The following is a 19,204-nucleotide window of genomic DNA, read 5'->3' on the forward strand; positions in this document are numbered from 1 at the left end:
ATTTCACTTTACCAATTCTACATAGGGAATCATGAGACTTAAGCGATTCCATAATCATATATGAATTTGGAGTCAAGAATAAAACCCTTTTCACACATTAGAGACAAAAGGGTAAGAAAGAAAAACACATCATGCATGCAAATTATCATACACTAGTAGGAAATTAGGCAGACTTTGCAATTTGTGTATAGGAACAACATCTTTAAGAAAAATACAATACCAAATGGAAACCAAAATATTCCTTGACAATGTGACTTCAAAGGTGATAGAAACAAGATCTAAAGAAAACCCTATTTCACTTCATTACATCCTGTGTCTTTTGAAGAGAGACAAAATAAAAGAAACTTAACTACATAAAGTTGGTTAAGTAATGCTTAAAGTTTAGCCAAAAGTTTCTTATCACCAATGCAGGAAATCCAACTATAGTTCTCCTCTTTGATATGCAATTGAATATTCATTCAACATTTCTTCAGTACTCATTAGATCATGTATCTTCAACTCTTCATGGTTAGAAGAAACATTTGTGTTTATGGTTGATGCAATGGAGCCCAAAATTGGATCCTAGGAAAAAAATGACACCAACATTAATAAGGGTTACATATATTATACTACTTCATTATATGATGTTAAACTTAATTGCTTCATATACCTGATTAATTGTGGCAGCATCATTCAATTGGTTGCTTACAACACCTTCAACCACATGCTGGCTTTTAACTTCTTCAACCTTAGTTCTTTTGTTCCTACTAGTTTTTGGAGTCTTATTACTCTTATTAGATCTCTTTCTACCTTTACCAGGTTTCTTTCTGCTAGTGCCTGGTTTCGGAGGACATGCTTCTGTGAGCACAAATTGGACTACTTCTGGTTTTGAACGAAATATTTTACCTGAAAGTAAGTGATGATATATCTGCAAAATCAAATATATATATATGTTACTTGTCAATGTAATCTAAATAATATTGAATATCTTGATGCATTTTCTAATGATAATGATTTAATAAAAACAAACTAATTTTATAATTTAATAAATAAAAATGTCATCTTATTTGAAAATAAAATCATATATAATTCTAACTTACATAATATTTTGACGACCCAAGTTTTCTTTGCTTTTTTTCAATCTTCCAATCTTGAAGTCTTTCTTTGACTGAAAATGTAGGAATATTATCTAACGCACTTGTTTTGTCCTTGTCTTTGGTTATCAAACTAACCTGTTGCGTAATTTCCATTATATACAATTTAAGTTTAACATTAAATTATAAATTTTGGGGCAATGAACTTGAAATCAAACTTATAAAGGAAAAAAATAAGACTTTATCAAAAAGTATGAATTTGCTACTTACATTGTTGAAGTCAATGTTATTCATAATCTCATTTTTCGGAAGTTGTAGAGAAACAAAAATTTCTCCACAAAGCTTGCTAGTTGGTTTTCGTCCTCTTTTTCTCTGAATGTATGATGAAAACATCATGTATATATATATTAGTGATGTTGCTATTATGATTTTATGATAAAATAATTTTTTTATTGCTATTGTAAATTGATCTTGGAGGTTAATATGGGCAAATCAATATCATAGTGCACAATCGTCAAATTGAAAGGATTTCTACCCTTCAATTAAATAAATAAACTAAAAAAATTGAGGAATTAAAAGGATTACTTTAATTATAGTTGAATCGCCAACATCTTTAGCTCTCACCATAGATGGGGAGGGTAGATCTACTGTATCCTCTTGCTTTTCGTCAGTTTGTGGCTTCGCTGGTGCTTTAATTTCTTCAAGAATTTCCTAGTCTCATTGAGAAATGAAATTTACAAGAATCCTTTACAATACAAAATAAATAAATAAATAAAAGAGGAGCAATTAGATCTATTTACCGATATTAGGTCTTCCATAGTTTCAGAAATGCGATCGATTAGATTTTTCTCCAAATAAATGAGATGAGGTTGAACTCTTGATGTCGTCATGGGTTCTTGGACAAAACCAGGGTCGACGAAATCGTTCTCTAGCATCGAACCTCCCTTCCCTCTAGTGAGACCTTGATCCATTGTCTTCTCTATATTCTCCACACAGAAAAGAAAGAATCAAGAATAATATTATGAATTTATTTTAATATGGACTGAGAGTATTTGAATTGTGCTTGTTACATAAGAGAAATAAAGAATAAAAAATACAACTCATTTATTCTCACAATACTTTTTGCCTCATACATATGCAATAGTTTAGACTTTCCTAAGGATTACCATTTTTAATTATTTTTATTTGGAAATAAATTTAAGTTTAGATTTTCACTAATTATGAATTAAAGAGATGGGGATATATTTATTTATTTTTCAATCCATAGATTGTTTGAAATCCATAGATTGTATTATTGTTCTTAAATTTTATAGTATTTTTCTTATTATAGTTAGGTAGTTTTTGGACTGTTTTAATCTAAATTTTATTGTAATTTGACTGTAAATGAGTTTGTAACCTCCTTCTTTTATTTAGACAAACATGACCCCCAAAATTAATAAATTTACAAATTAAAGATAAATCTCCATATATCTACAAGTAATTTAAAAAATCATATTTATCTTTCGATAAATCTATAAAAGTAAATTAATATTTTTCACTCACATATTAAAAGAATATAAAATTGCAAGTGGGACATGAACTACATTTTTTGAAGAGTTCAATAATAATTAAATATGATTGATAGATGATATGGTAATAACGTATATAGCTCATTGCGCTAATGTATACAAAAAATATATTTTTAATAACCAAAAAAATAAAGTAATGCTTTTAATTCCTAAAGTTTATAGTTTATTAAGATAAAAAGTTACTTGATGAGATTGCCAAACTCATTGAAGATCAAATATCGAAAAATGAATCTAATTGCCCCTCTTTTTTTGAATTTGATACCCTAAAGGATTCTGAATTTCATTTGAATGATACCAGAAACTTATTCAACAAATCAAAGCACGGGAAATCTACAAAACGACACAAAGCAAGAGGGTGGAGTAAAATAAAGTAGTGCTTTTAATTCCTCAAATTTTTAGATTATATGCCCAATTGAAATATGGAAATCATTTGAATTTCACGATGGTGCACTATAATATTGTTTTACCTATGTTAACTTCAAGATGCAATAGTTTTTTCATTCTACCTTAAAATCATAAGTATCAACTTGATATATATATATATATATATATATATATATATATATATATATATATATATATATATATATATATATATATATATATATATATATATATCAAGTTGATACTTATGATTTTAAGGTAGAATGAAAAAACTATTGCATCTTGAAGTTAACATAGGTAAAACAATATTATAGTGCACCATCGTGAAATTCAAATGATTTCCATATTTCAATTGGGCATATAATCTAAAAATTTGAGGAATTAAAAGCACTACTTTATTTTACTCCACCCTCTTGCTTTGTGTCGTTTTGTAGATTTCCCGTGCTTTGATTTGTTGAATAAGTTTCTGGTATCATTCAAATGAAATTCAGAATCCTTTAGGGTATCAAATTCAAAAAAAGAGGGGCAATTAGATTCATTTTTCGATATTTGATCTTCAATGAGTTTGGCAATCTCATCAAGTAACTTTTTATCTTAATAAACTATAAACTTTAGGAATTAAAAGCATTACTTTATTTTTTTGGTTATTAAAAATATATTTTTTGTATACATTAGCGCAATGAGCTATATACGTTATTACCATATCATCTATCAATCATATTTAATTATTATTGAACTCTTCAAAAAATGTAGTTCATGTCCCACTTGCAATTTTATATTCTTTTAATATGTGAGTGAAAAATATTAATTTACTTTTATAGATTTATCGAAAGATAAATATGATTTTTTAAATTACTTGTAGATATTTTATTGTTTATATAATATGTTTATGATTTTTTGTTCTACTCAAAAACAATTTATCTTATTGGTTATCTGATGTTCAAGTGTATATATATATATATATATATATATATCATTTGGTAACAAGTTTTTGTGAAAATAATGTTATTTAAAAATGTAATTTATGTTAGAAGTATTATTTTATTATTATATTGAATTATTCATAATCCTAGAAATACTATCTATAGAGTATTATTTTTTGATAATAATTTAGTAAATAATATCTTCTATATTATTTATTATAATATTATATTTCTTATGATTGTTTTTAGTAAATTAGTTATGATTATCAAAATGTTTATCATAACATATTTAAGATCATATCATCATATTTATCTTTTTATCCTTTAATTATTTTATCTTTAACTACAAATGTTTATTTCTGTTATATATTTATTAGTAATATAAAAGTAAAATATATATAATTATCTACTATATGAATAGTTATAATATAACTTTTTCGTTAACTAAGTTTTAATTTATTTAATTGTTTTTATTAAAGTTTGTTATTATCTTATAATTATTGTGTTTACCGTGGGCTGTACCCACCTATAGTTATATAATATCTATATATCTATACTATATATAAAGCCAAAACTTGAAATAACTTCCTTCATGGTGTAATTTTCATTTCCTATATTACCCTTAACATTATTTAATTTTTACAAAAAAACTATATAATCCTAAGCAACTACCACTAATACATTAATTAACCACATATTTCACATTAAATTAAACATTATCATAAACAAAAAAATATATAATATATAAAAATTGAATATGTAGTGTCACACAATATTCGCTGGCAGACACAAAACGTCTGTACACACTAGTATAAATAATGTTTTAAGTTGAAAAGATGTGTTGTTAGGATTATTAATATTATTTATATTATAAATAAAGATGAACACAATAAATTGTCACAAATCTTTTTTCTTTTCATATACATACAAACTTATGTCATTCACACTTCTTTCAACCATTCCATGTTTTCAAAAACACATGACAAAGAGAGGAGAAAACAATTCTATCTAATTTGATTATAAGGTTTGTTTTGCTTTCTCTGAATTTAGTGGATGATTCTTTAAAAAAATTAGTTGTTTTGATCGATTCTCTTCAATCATTACATTGTTTATTGGACCTTAAAAATTAACAATTTTATATTATGATAAGTGGCTTGGTGGAGTCTTTTTGCTGATCCAATATTATAATTTAGATCTTGTAGACATGCATCACCTTTGATGATATATCCATTGTCTTAAAATTATAAGTGTGTGTTTTGTTTTCTTTTTCTACGTTTCGTTGGTTCTCTAAAACATGTTAAATCAAAGTCTCAAAATACTTATAAGATTTACTACCTTATGATTTGCTACCTGCTAAGTATAAGGTTATGCGTTTGCTAATCTTTAATATAATCAATCATATTATATGGATCAAGGTAGAACTTACAAGAACATAAGCTTATGTTGTCTTTAACCCAAAGAACAAATTAGAAATATAATTATGTATTTATAATATAGTCTATACATGAATGTCAAGTACATGAATGTCGTATAAGAGTATGCATTTGTTCAATTTCTTTGATGATATATACATTTACTGATTAGGTGTTTTTGGCTAGCTTAATTCATAATCTATTTTCCTAATAGTATACTATGATTGTTCTTATATTTGAAAGTAATTTTTGGGAGATAATTTTAAGACATATTTTGAAAATAAAATGTGAAAGTATTTAGTTTGTTTGCTCATCTAACAAATTTGAAAGTCTATATTTTTAGAGATTAATTGTTATTAAAGTGTGATTTTGTTTTATGCCCTTCTATGATCTATGAAAGTATATGAGTTTGTTTGAATTGATTGTGGTTTGATTATTGTTTGATGAAGTGGTGATGCTCAGTGGATGTTAGTGATGATGCTTGTGATAGTGCGCATGATAGTACAACAACGTTGAAGTTATGAGATAAAGTGGCTAAGGTGAGGGAGAAGATCATTGTGGTCTTAGAGATTTTCTTTGAAGTTCTTCTTTCCAATTATCTTAAAAGTCAGAGTCTTGTAGATTTAGGACCTATCATTAGAAGAACTTATTTTTCATGCAAGAGTCATTAATCTTTTTCATGACGATGTATAAAGTGTTAGATGTTTGATTGTGCTGGAAACATATGTGTATGAATTCGTTTTTGTGTACCATAATGCGAGGTACTCGCTTATGGAAGTACATCATCAGGTTGCTAAATATTTCTATTTGTATGCATGTGAGTATTATGATGAAATTGATAATTTTTTATGTGCTAAATGGTTGTGACAAGATTGTAATTTGAAATATCCCAATTATAATCATTATGTTGTTGATTGTTGTATTGATATGATAATTATATATATATATATATATATATATATTAATTGTTGTGTTGATATGAAAAATGTTTCGGTTGATTGTTATGCTGATGGGAATATATAAGTTGATTGTTTTATTGATATGTGAAATAATAAGTTGATCATTGTATTGATATGAGAATTATAAAACTTGATCATTATATTAATATATATGACAAATATATAAGTTTGAAATTAAGGTTTTGCATGTCGATATTTGATCAGTAAGTTAGTGTCTTGAACTCGTTCTGAGGATATGGCATAGTAAAAATGAAATGGGGCTGACATAAATAACTTTGTAATAATTTTGGAAAGATTAGATTTGTTGAGAGCCTATAAATATTTATACACTTGATAGTGTCTTGAACTCGTCCATTGGATTTGGCATGATAGAAATGTATTGAAACCTCACTGGATCACCTAAGTTAGTCGTCTCATCCCAATGCATTCTATCATGTCAAATCCAACGGACGAGCCCAGAATGCTAACTTAGTGATCAATACAATTGGGCAAATCTCACTATACTTTCAAGTGTATGATTAGCCATGGACTCTCAACAAATTGAATCTTTCCAAAATTATCATCTAAGTTAGTTGTCTTAGCCCCATTTACTTTTTACTATACCATGTCCTCAGGACGAGCTCAAGACACTAACTTAGTGATCAAATATCAACATGCAAAACCTTAATTTCAAAGATATGTATTTCTCATATCAATACAATAATCAAGTTATATATTTTTCATATTAATACAACAATTAACTTCTATATTTTTCATATCAGTACAACAATTAACTTATACATTTCTCATATCAATACAACAATCAACAGCATAATAATTATAATTGGAATATTTCAAATTTCAACATTACCACGAACATTTAGCACATAAAACAATTATCAATTTTATCACAATTATTACTCACATGCATACAAATAGAAATATTTAACCAACGGGCGTTGGTTCAAGTGGTACATGCTTGATTCCCCTTAAGCAAAGTCTCGGGTTCGAGTCTTGTGGATGGAAAAAAATATCCGCTGGAAGAGTTAGCTCCACATACCTGTGGATGTTCCCTGCTCGGACAGGATTGCCTCTAGTGTGAGGATACCTGTGGGAAACCAAATAAATAGAAATATTTAGCAATTTTCATGATGATATAATACTATAAGCGAGTACCTCGTATTATGATACACAAAAATGAATTCTTACCTATACGTTTCCAGCACAATCAAATATCTAAGACTCTATACATCATCATAAAAAAGATTAAGGACTTTTACATGGAAAGCAAGTTTCCATAGGAATTCTTAATCTACATGACTCCCCAACTTTATAGGGAATCAGATAAATGACTTCAACGAAATACTCTAAGACCACAATAGTATTCTCTCTCACCTAGGTTTACGTTAACTCATTGTCCATCAACAAAACTAGATCTCTTGTCATCTCCATCAACTTTAAAATATCTTTTCATACATATGTCTATAAGGGTCAATAAACAAATCAAATTCTACTCTACCTAATACTAACAACTAATCTAGCATCGGACAACAATTTATAAATATAGCAGATATAACTGTTAAAATGTGATAAGAGTCATGAAAAGAAAGTTTTTTGATGAATCAAGAAGCGTATAAAAGAAAGCTTAAAGAAAGAAGAATGAGAAACAAAGATTGATAATATTCTCATTGAATGAATTGAATTGAATTGATTGAATAAGAAGTGAATCAATATGACTTATTTATACAAGAGAAAAGAAAAGCTTGTAATGCAAGTAACTAACATAAACCTAACTTGCTAATTCCTAACTTTCTAACCAAGTATCATCTTCCAAAATAACATATCATATATCTTTAATAGTCTATTTTATTATCCACTTACTGGAAATATAAACATATATTTTTTTAAACCAATTTCTGCTACTTTGAAACTAAACATGCAACTAATCGAATACTTGAAGTAATAGCAATAATATTATATAAACAATCAGTATGTTAGTCAAATAGTACGTATGTATAATACATTTACTCGGCCACTGTTTTTGTTGTAAGAAAACAACCCAAATTTTCTTTTCTAACCATCAAATCATAAAATAAACAATTATTATAAAAAAAATATAAATAATTAACTTCCTACTTGTAAAAGATGCACAGCACCTATATACTTCCAAAGTATATTAAATTTATCATATAATGCAATGTGATATTATAATTGAAAACAAGATCTCTATAAATTTAGGAATAGATCTCTTTTAAAATCACAAGGGCTCCTTGTTTAGTTTAAAAGAAAGAATGAAAAATATTATTCTTTATTTTCATAAATCATAGTTGTTCGATCTTACCAAATTGTTTGTTTAGGATCAATCATAAATCATCAATCATCAATCATTTGAGAAAAGTTGTTTGTAAAATAAAAATGTGAACATAAACTAGTTCAACAATCCTAAGAGTAAGCGACTCAAGTTTTATGCCCTAAGTCCATATGAAGGTGGTTCTACACATGAGTATCATCTCCATTAATGTAAAGGAATATGTTTTTCGAAGTTTATCTCTATACGTTGTGTTATGGTTTGAAAGTGTGTGTACTCATAAAAATTTATGATATGATCTCACTAGAAAGGAAGGGCGAGGAATTTATGAGTATAGAATAAAATAAAAAATCAACAAGGCAAAAGAAACAAAAAGAAATAAAAGTTATTGTAGAAGAGTCTTCTCATTCTAGGTAGTGGTGGCTACCAAGAGGGAGAGTTGATGCCACAAAAAATTTAGAATTGATCTTTCTTATATAATATATAAAATATTATAAACATAGATAAAAAGAAGAGAATGTGAAATTAATCTCATATCCAAAGAAATATATTAAGGAGACTATAAAATTACGTTTATATATTACATAGAAAAATATAAGGTTGAAACAGCACACAAAGGAAGGAAGAGAGCTAGGAGTTTCGTTTATAAAATAATATAATAATAATAATAATTCTAGAATAATATAATAATTATAATATATACAAGATAGAAAGTAAACGTGGGCTTATATATTTTGTTTTGTATTATAATAATATACATGATAATTTGTAACGATAATTGATATATATTAATAATGTGATAAGTGTCGTATAATTATGGATAAAATGATTACAAGATAAAAGTGTGATTAAGTAATCTAAATATTTTAATATAAATGTTATGATAAACATAATTACTCAAATCAAAGCAAGATAATGCTATTAAAAATATGTCAATAAATTATTATAAAAAAGATAAACACTCATAAAATATATTTTACATAAATTCACTATGTATTAAAAATATGTCAATAATATAATAAACATCAATTTTTATCATTAAATATATTTTTGAAACAAACCAAATCTTAGAAGAAAAAAATTCACTTGACTATAAGATTAATGGAGTAGCTTGTTTTTTAAAATTAACATAAACTTATTGGATAATCATTCAAACATAAACTACTCATCTAAAAATTATATTTTTATTGAGATAAATGTACAAAACTAAATCAAATTTTTTAATTCACACATAACAATATAGAAAATTTCGGGTGTTACAACTTTAACTTTCTATAAATTTTAATCATATTTTTATAATAAAGTTCTAGTTTCTAAGTTGCAAAAATAGAGTGTTACAATTCAAGTGAACGGTGATATATAGTAATTGTGTATAAATATATATATATATAAACAAATCTATGGGTCACACATTATCATATCCAACATATCTTAAGTGCAATAGTTTAAAATTAAGGGTAAGCTTAAAGTCACTTCAAATTATATATTCGCACTAAGCATCATCTAATAATATGTTTATGAGAAATTCTATTATGATTTATTAGTATAGACGTGCAAATTGATATTTTATAGTATTAAGTTCACTAGTTATATTCGATCTCAACCATTCATTTTCTAAAATCTAACGAATCAAATGAGTGGGTGAAATAAATGACGAGAGAGAAAAGAGAAAATCTTAAATAAGTTTTAAATTTCGCTCATTTGGTCCGTTCGATTTAATAAAATGAATGGTTGTGATCGAGTGTAATTAATGTAACTTAAAGTGGGTATAAACGAACCCCTCTTCTTATATGATGATGAATCTGTTTACATCCAAGTTAAGTTACATTCAATCTCAACCATTCATTTTCTTAAATCCAACGGACCGAATGAGTGAGTGAAATAAATGATGAGAGAGAAAAAGAAAAATCTTAACTAAGTTTTAAATTTCGCCCATTGGGTCCATTAGATTTAAGAAAATGAATAATTGAGATCGAATATAACTAGTGTAACTTAACTTGAGTGTACACTTGATATCTTAATCTTAAGTTTGGCTAGGTTCACTTGTTTTAGTGAACGTGCATTCTCAAATACTCAAACTCCAGATATCTGATTAGAATTTATGTTAACCAATTTATATGGTTGAGTTGAATTTGTGTCCGTGATCATAATGGAATAAATGATGTTGAAGTTTCGTAGTCATCAAAACTGTATCACATTTTCTCCAATTTAATTACTTGCTATTGATAGTAAAAAAATGTACTTGGATTTAATTGGACTAAGTTCTTAATGAAGCAAAGTAGTGAGTATTGGATTGGTCTCACATTGGGCCATCAAGCTAAGACTGAAACACCAATTTTGGTGCAATATGTAGGACCAGAATTGCAGCACATAACCTTCAACCTGAATTTAAATTTAACCTCATCTCCATCCATAAACTCACTAATTCTATAATTCGTAAATTAATCTTTGATGGATTGAAATGTCAAATTCAGGATATGATTACTTTAAGGATTGTGCATGTTAAAATTAGGAACAACTTATATACTTAGGAGATTACAAAATAAAATGTCTATTAACAATCACAATGTAAACACTACTATGTCTATACCATTCTTTTACTCGTAGCATTTTAGGCTAAGATATTCATCATTTTCTGTTTCGAATGCTATGAGTAAGGAGTTTTCTTATGTGCATTAAAATTCAAATAACGTCTATGATTTATGTCACTTTGGCAAGCAAGTCAAATTGTCTTTTCCTAATAATATGAATAAATGCTTGAGTTCCTTTGACATGATTCACATGGACATATGGAGTCTTATTGCTTATACTTATATACATGGCCACAAGTATTTCTTAATCATAATTGATGATTTTTCAAGACACACATGGATCTATCTTATGAAATCTAAAGCAAAGGCTAGGCCTCTGATGTAACGCTTTATAAGGATGATATAGACCTAATATTGGAAAACTGTCAAGGTCGTAAGGACTGATAATGACCCAATATCGGAAAATTGTCAAGGTCCTAAGGATTGTTAATGACCCTGAGTTCAATATACCTAGTTTCTTTAGTGAATTAGGTATGATTCATCAGACTTCCTGCAATGAGACACCACAGCAAAACTCCATAGTAGAGAGAAAACATAAGGTATGCAGACTCCATATGTCTCTTTATGGACTTAAGCAAGCAGGAAGGCAATGGTTCACAAAATTGTCCCAATTCCTGGTTTGCCAAGGATGATAAACCCTTTTTCAATGCCTGCTCATCTATATGGATGACTTAGTCCTCTCTAGAAATAATATCCAAGAGATACTTTATGTGAAACAACACTTAGATAAGTAGTTTAAAATAAAAGACATTCGACACTTAAAATACTTCTTAGAACTAGAAGTGGTCAGGTCTAATCTTGGTAACATTTTATGCCAAAGAAAGTAAGCCTTGAACATACTTTCTGATACAGGGTACTTAGCAGTCAAACTAGTTCCTACTCTCTTTGTTAAAACCACAAAAGTACATCAGGACAATGCCTCTCCTTATGAGGATCCTTCACTATATAGGAGATTAGTTGGTAGGCTTTTTATACTTGACTGATACTAGGCCTGACATTAGTTATGCAATTCAGCAATTAAGTCAATTTATGGCTCAACCAACCATTACTCATTTCAAAGCTCTAACTCGTGTGCTAAGGTACATCAAAGGTAGCCCAGGCCAAAGTATCTTCTATTCATTCAATTCCTTTCTTCATTTAAAGCATTTAGTGATTCTGACTGGGCTGTTTGTATTGATTCTAGGAATCAGTCACTGGTTACTACGTGTTTCTTGGAGATTCAATAATATCATGGAAATCAAAGAAACACACCATGGTGGCTCGTTCTTCATCAGAGGCTGAGTATCGTGCTTTGGCAACAACTTGTTGTGAGATACAGTGGCTTACCTACTTGCTTGATGACTTCAAAGTAATGTTTGAAAAACCTGCACTATTGTACTGTGATAATGAATCAGTTAGGCATATTGCTGCCAATCCCATTTTTCATGAACGTACAAAGCATAATGACATTGATTGTCATGTGGTTCGTGAGAGATTGTAGTCTAAACTATTTCATCTTCTACCTATAGCCAGCATGGATCAAACCGCAGACATATTTACAAAGGCCTTGGATCCAACTCCCTTTCACTTTCTGTTATCCAAGCCGAGAATTCTTGACATATATTCTCCAGCTTGCGAGGGAGTAATGAAGCAAAGTAATGAGCACTATGTTGTTGTATATTTTTTAGTCATTCTACTTCTAGCAATTAAGTCACGTTTGTATAGAGTTAGTTGTAATCAATTAGTTAGTTGATAGGTTAGTTAGTTATTATTGCCTTGTTCTCCAAGCAATCTGTTCTCTACTTGTATATAAGGATGGATTTCTTTTGTTTCCATTCAAGAAGAGAAATACAGAAGCATTATTTTCACTTTCACAAAAGCAATAGTTCTTGTTCTTGTTCTATCCCTTTTTTATGATTCGAGAGAATCCAAGAAACACCCTTTAAGTATTTAAAAGTGTTTCCTAATACTTTAGATTATGTTCATGTCATTCATAATCAAGAGTGATTTTTATGTGCTTCTAAAAGCAATTTTTTTCTTATTTGCAGAGAAGATAACAAGTTTTAGAAATTGGGTTTGTTCATATAAACTCAACTATGGCTAAGGATCAAGAAATTTCAGAATCGAATAAAATGTATGTCACCTAGTTTCTTCAATTTTATTATGTATTTATTTACTTCATGATTTATTATATGTTTAGAAACATTTCATATTGATGTATATTTTCATTGTTATGGTTTAGGCTTGATATCTGCATTTATCATTACCTTGTGAAAAGAAGATTACATGCCATAGCAGAAACTTTTAAGAAAGAAGCCAATTTTTCCATTGATCAAACAAGTAAGATTTTTGGTTATTATGCACAAATTACAATGTTGTTTTGATTATCTACATGATCTTGGCGCAACGGCAAGGTTGTTGCTAAGTGATCATATAATGGTCACAGTCACAGGTTTAAATACTGGAAATAGTCTTTCCGCTTCAGGAGTAAGGCTACGGATATCTACCCTCCCCAGATCTCATTAAGTCGTACTCTCGTGCACTGGGCTGCCCTTTTTATTTGTGTGTGAGTTTCACTGTTCGGTTTTTTGCAGAAATTGATGACCTTGCAGAGTTTGTTGATGATAACTTTGAATCATTTCTATTAAGCAACATAGAAGATATTTGTAATCTCAATGATACAATAAAACAAAGTCAGCTTTCTGAGCAACAAGAACAGATTTCAAAAGGTAATTTTGATTCATGTCTCTCTTGTGCATTTGTAAACTATTATAGTAAAGTATCAGTAACCACATTTTTTTCCATTTCAGATTTCACATTTTCTGAATTTGCTTGTGCAAGAACAAGCAACAACAAAGTTACTTGCTGTCACTTTTCTTCAGATGAAAAGTTTCTTGCCAGTGCTGGACATGACAAGAAGGTTACTATGCTACATTTGAGGATTATCTCATTCTAGAGTTGTGCTATTCTTTCATATATTATATGCATAAGGGACTATTGTAATAGTTTTTATTTGATTTTGCACATAAATGATGTTTCTTTTTGTGGTAGGGCTTGGACATAAATATTATATATTCTTGATTTAAATTTGTTAAGCAACTACTTTGAGCAAAGAATTTCATATGTTTTCTAACAGTTGTATATGTAACTTTTTTGGTGGGGGAATGTATTAGGTTGTTCTGTGGAACATGGAAACTCTGCAGACAGAAAGCATGCCGGAGAAACACCAATCGGCCATTTTAGATGTCCGTTTTAGACCGAATTCATCTCAGTTGGCGACTGCCTCTATGGATAAATCCGTGCGGATATGGGATGCAGCTAATGTAACAAACTTTTCCTAGCTTCCCTATAAATTATATGTTACTTGTACATCTCATGTTTAAAACTTGCAACCATTCATCTTTCGCGATCTATTATACAATTACGGTTAAACCTTTTTCTTTCAACGCAGCCAAGCCGTTGTGTGCAACAATATACTGGACACAATTCAGCTGTTATGTCCCTCGATTTCCACCCGAATAAGACCGATCTATTATGCTTCTCTGATAGTGAAAATGAAATTCGGTATTGGAATATGACTACATCCTCCTTCACCAATACACTAAAGGTTGGTCAAGTTATAACACAAGTATCATTTAATATTTGAACATTATAAAATGTGTTCCTAACTTGTAACAATTCATTGCTACAGGGGGGTAATGCACAAGTGAGGTTTCAGCCTGGTGCTGGAGAGTTACTAGCAGCAGCTTATGATAAAGGAATTTCGATTTTTAATGTCGAAACTGGCAGACAAATTTACTCCCTCCAGGTCTAATATATATATATATATGCATACTCACTCATCTAGTATTTGTAGAATACTAACATGTTGGAGTTTAGTTAACTTTTTTCAAGGTTTACATTGTTTTTTTGGGTTTTGTAGTTGAATACTTGAATCATTTGTCTTTGTAGGGTCATCCTGAGGAGGTGAACTATATTTGCTGGGTTGCAAATGGAGACATCTTGGCATCGGTGAGCCGTAATTTCGTCAAGTTTTGGTCATTGTCGTCCGGAGAATACATTAAAGGGCTCAGGTCCAGTGGAGAGCAATATTATTCCTGTGTTTTTCATCCAAGCTATTCAAATATATTGGTGATTGGAGGAACTACTAACATTGAACTGTGGAATTTAGCTGAGGACAAAAGCATGACAATTCCTACAGACCAGAATATAATATCTTGTTTGGTTCAGTCTCCTGTCACTGGAATTGTTGCATCTGCAAGCCATGACTGCACTGTCAAGTTATGGAGATAATTCTCATTTTATGATGTATACTATGTGTATACCAAAGATGTTCTGTGGTCGATACTTGAATACTAATCCCTATCGAGCTCTGCAAATTTCTGAATTTGATTTCAGCTTTATAAAGCAAACCTTCAACTTTTTGAACAATGTATTTTTCTTAGAGATAACCAAATTGTTTATGCATGAATCATGTGACTTATTTTCACTTCATATATATCTCACAAGATTTGGACTTTTTGTGTGTTTCTTAAGGCTGAATTGATATGTGAAGGAAATCACTAGAGTTTAACCTCGTTAAAATTATATAAAAAAAATGTCATTCAACAATTTTAGGTAGCATAATTAATCTTTCGGGAGTTTATATGTACATTTATATAGAGGTGTCAAAATAGACTATTTGGATGGATTTGGGTTAGCCCGCATAGGGTTCAGGCTAGCCTGCATAGGATTCGAGTTAAACTGGACTAGATATTAAATAAACTAAGAATTTAATATGTATACATTGACAGTATAAGTGTTTTTTACACTGTAAGTATAAGAGTTTTTTATATTATCAGTAAATCGGTCATTCATATGCTAACCAAAAACTAACAATGCATACATTTTAAACTCAAACTAATTACTCTATGGAAATATAAGAAAAAACTAAACTCGTATGGGAGCCTAATATAAATCAAATTTTAACTAATTTTACAGTATATTAAAATAAATAATGTCATTTATTTACTTCAAATTGTATTACTAAATCATTTAACCTTTAGCTTTTAAAGTTCCCATAATGAATGAAAAGTGATTATTCACACACTTACCCGTATCATATTTCTCATAGCTTTTATGTTGAACCCATAAATAATCATAATTATTCCTATTAAAGATTAACATTTATATCCCACTTTTAATCTTATTCTTCCCTCAAATTCACATAACACATCTTTGAGAGCCCTTATAGGTAAGTTGAGCTCATAAATAGTAGTATGACATAATTGTACACATATCCCTCTTCTTCAAATTTTCACTCTTGCAAATTTCAATTTTACTAGTTCTCACATAAGATTAGGAGTATCAACTAATAATATTATTCCTTCTTTTATAGATGCTAATTAAAAAATGAAAAATGATATATCTCCGTACTAAATCTTCATACTAATTCTTCTATTTACAAAAAAAATAACATATGTTACAAGATGATACTTTATTTATTAGTGATTGGTTTGCAAGTGAAATATGTCACTTTATTGTGGATAAAATGATTAGTAGAAAGATCTAGTAGAAAAATATAACATTACTCTTAAAAAATAGAATATAGTATCTTCTAATACTAGGAAATAAATTATCTCCTTTTGTTCCTTTAAGAGCTTAGGTTTCGAAGGAGAAGTTTTCCATGAGGGTAACCACTCAATTCCAATGTACTGGTTGCAAATTATACATGTCCAACTCTAAATAGAGCTTTCAACTTGTGCTAATAAAAACAATATTAAATTATACTGACACTCTCTCAGTTTAGTGAAATTACATAAATCACCCCTCACTTTTCTACACATATACAAATCTCTCATAGTGTTTATACTTTCATTATACTGACCACTTATCATAAGAAATAAGTGTAATTTTTAAACAAAAAATGTGATATATGCAATTAAGTTAAACAAAATATGATATATTGTGTAGACAAGTCGAAATAATATACAAATCAATGTATCTTTATTATTTTTTGTTACAAAATGTATCAACAATTCTAAAGAAGAGTGTAACGAACCAAAAATAATAAAGAAATATTGACTCATATATTATTTGGACTTGTCTCCACAATATATCATGTTTTGTTTAACTTAATTGCATTTTCACATTTTTTTTTTAAATTAAACTTATTTCTTATACAAGGATAATCACTGTAATGAAAGTATAAAAATTATGAGAGATTTGTGTAGATGTAAAAAAAGTGATAGATAGTTTATATAATTTCACTAAAACTAATGAGATGTAATTGTAATTTACTCTAAAAACAATTCAAAGGGAAAGGAACTCAAGATGAATATGTAAAAATTTAACTCATTTCTATTTAGTTTTAAGAGAGTTTCACTCCACATATATATGAGATGAACATGTCATAAATGTATCATTCATTGTTCACATGAATGATAGATTAGACATTGATAATAGTGTATTTATACTATTGATACACACATTAAATTCAATATACAATTTAAAGCTTGTTCAAAATATTTCTTTTGGTGCAAAATATGTTTACAATATGTGTCTACTCAATATTTTGATGAATTTGAGATGAACTTTAGCCATAGTACTCAAATAATTTGATTTTAATTTTTTTTATTACCCCAAGGTGTCCCCATACCAATAGATCATGTCCTAAATTGAAAATAAATGTGGACAATAAAGATAAAAGTGAAAAATAATTTGTCTAACTTTTTTACACTAGGGATTGTCCCATTAGAAAAAGTTTTTTGCACAAAAAGTTTGCTTCTGAAATAATCCAAAACTAATCTCTTTTAATGTAAAGATATTGTCCAAATAAGTTTTGTTTCTATCAAAAAAACATTTTCCATAGTCATAGTACTAATTGAATCATTAATATTATGCTTAACAAACCTAACTATCTATTGATTATAGTTGACTTTGTTGATATCTAAAGTTCTTTTTTAAAATATTTATTATAAAGAATCTTAATTCTTAAGTGTGATTTGAGCTAAGAAAGAGAGGATTCAAAATCTAGAGTTATTAAAAGCTGCAAAAAGCAATAGTTACCTTTTTTTTCCTTTGATGGAATAAAAAGCTATAGTTATTGAACTTTTAAACAACCCGATTCACTTTTTGTGTTAATTTGAATATTAAAAGTTATGAAAATGTGACCTAACAATACATATTTTGCAATTCAATAAAACATAAGTATAGAAAATGTATTTAAAATTAACCATTTTTTTTTTGAGAAAAGAAGAAAGCAACTTTATATTATAAGTTTAAAATCTATGCAGTATAAAGATTTTATAATGTGGGCATATCATCTATCATTGATTTGTATTACTTTTGTTTGAGAGTCAATGATAGTTAACCTATGAATGATGGATGATTTATTAACAGTGTAAAAAACACTTACACGATCAGTGTATACATATTAAATCCTTATATTATATATATATATATATGCAAAATAAAGTTTGTTAAATTTGATAAATTCAAAATAACATGATTGGGGAAGGTGAACATGATTGGGGAAGGTGAAGCAAAAGAGATGTTTTGAGGTAATTGTGCTTAACCACACAACAATGTCATTGGATGATTTTGAAACTTTGTGATTAAAATTTTCTCCACCACATTTTTCATGATACTTATCAAAATTAACTACATCCTTTAAGAAATCATGGTCATTACATTTTATTTGTATATTTTTGTTTGATATGTGTATTTTATGAATAAAGTATGTTATTTTAAGTTAAAATATCAATTTCATGTGAGTAAAAAATGACATATGATAATTAATGATGAGAAAGATTTTTAAACTAAGTTGTTAATTCACATTTTTGTTGCCAAAATATCTAAATTAGAAAATAGGTATATACATATCACGGATGATTTATGAAAGAAAATATTGTTTGGCATAATGGTTATGTCTCTGGGTTTTAAATTTCTGGTTGTGGGTTCAATCCGTCATTTAGTTCACGTTTTTATTTAATGCGTATAAATAAAAATGAAGGGATACATCAATTGGGATTCAAACTGAGGAACAAC

At 28.4% G+C, this 19,204-nt stretch overlaps 1 protein-coding gene across 1 annotated transcript; it reads left to right on the top strand.

The window, feature by feature from the left end:
- LOC109352977 (transcriptional corepressor LEUNIG_HOMOLOG-like) lies at window positions 13,613–15,564 on the top strand. Its single transcript, XM_019595164.1, has 7 exons — window positions 13,613–13,628; window positions 13,771–13,905; window positions 13,987–14,096; window positions 14,350–14,499; window positions 14,628–14,783; window positions 14,868–14,984; window positions 15,128–15,564. The coding sequence occupies exons 1-7, from the start codon at window positions 13,613–13,615 to the stop codon at window positions 15,467–15,469; spliced, it is 1,026 nt and encodes a 341-aa protein (XP_019450709.1). The 3' UTR covers window positions 15,470–15,564.

The sequence above is a fragment of the Lupinus angustifolius genome, chromosome LG07 (genome assembly GCF_001865875.1).
Source record: "Lupinus angustifolius cultivar Tanjil chromosome LG07, LupAngTanjil_v1.0, whole genome shotgun sequence".
Taxonomy (NCBI): Eukaryota; Viridiplantae; Streptophyta; class Magnoliopsida; order Fabales; family Fabaceae; genus Lupinus; species Lupinus angustifolius.

Bases quoted from the DNA above. Each gene is read 5' to 3' on its own strand.
- LOC109352977 (XM_019595164.1), top strand. The intron at 14,097-14,349 runs GTTACTATGCTA...GGAATGTATTAG, and splicing joins GTGCTGGACATGACAAGAAG to GTTGTTCTGTGGAACATGGA. The intron at 14,985-15,127 runs GTCTAATATATA...TTGTCTTTGTAG, and splicing joins GACAAATTTACTCCCTCCAG to GGTCATCCTGAGGAGGTGAA.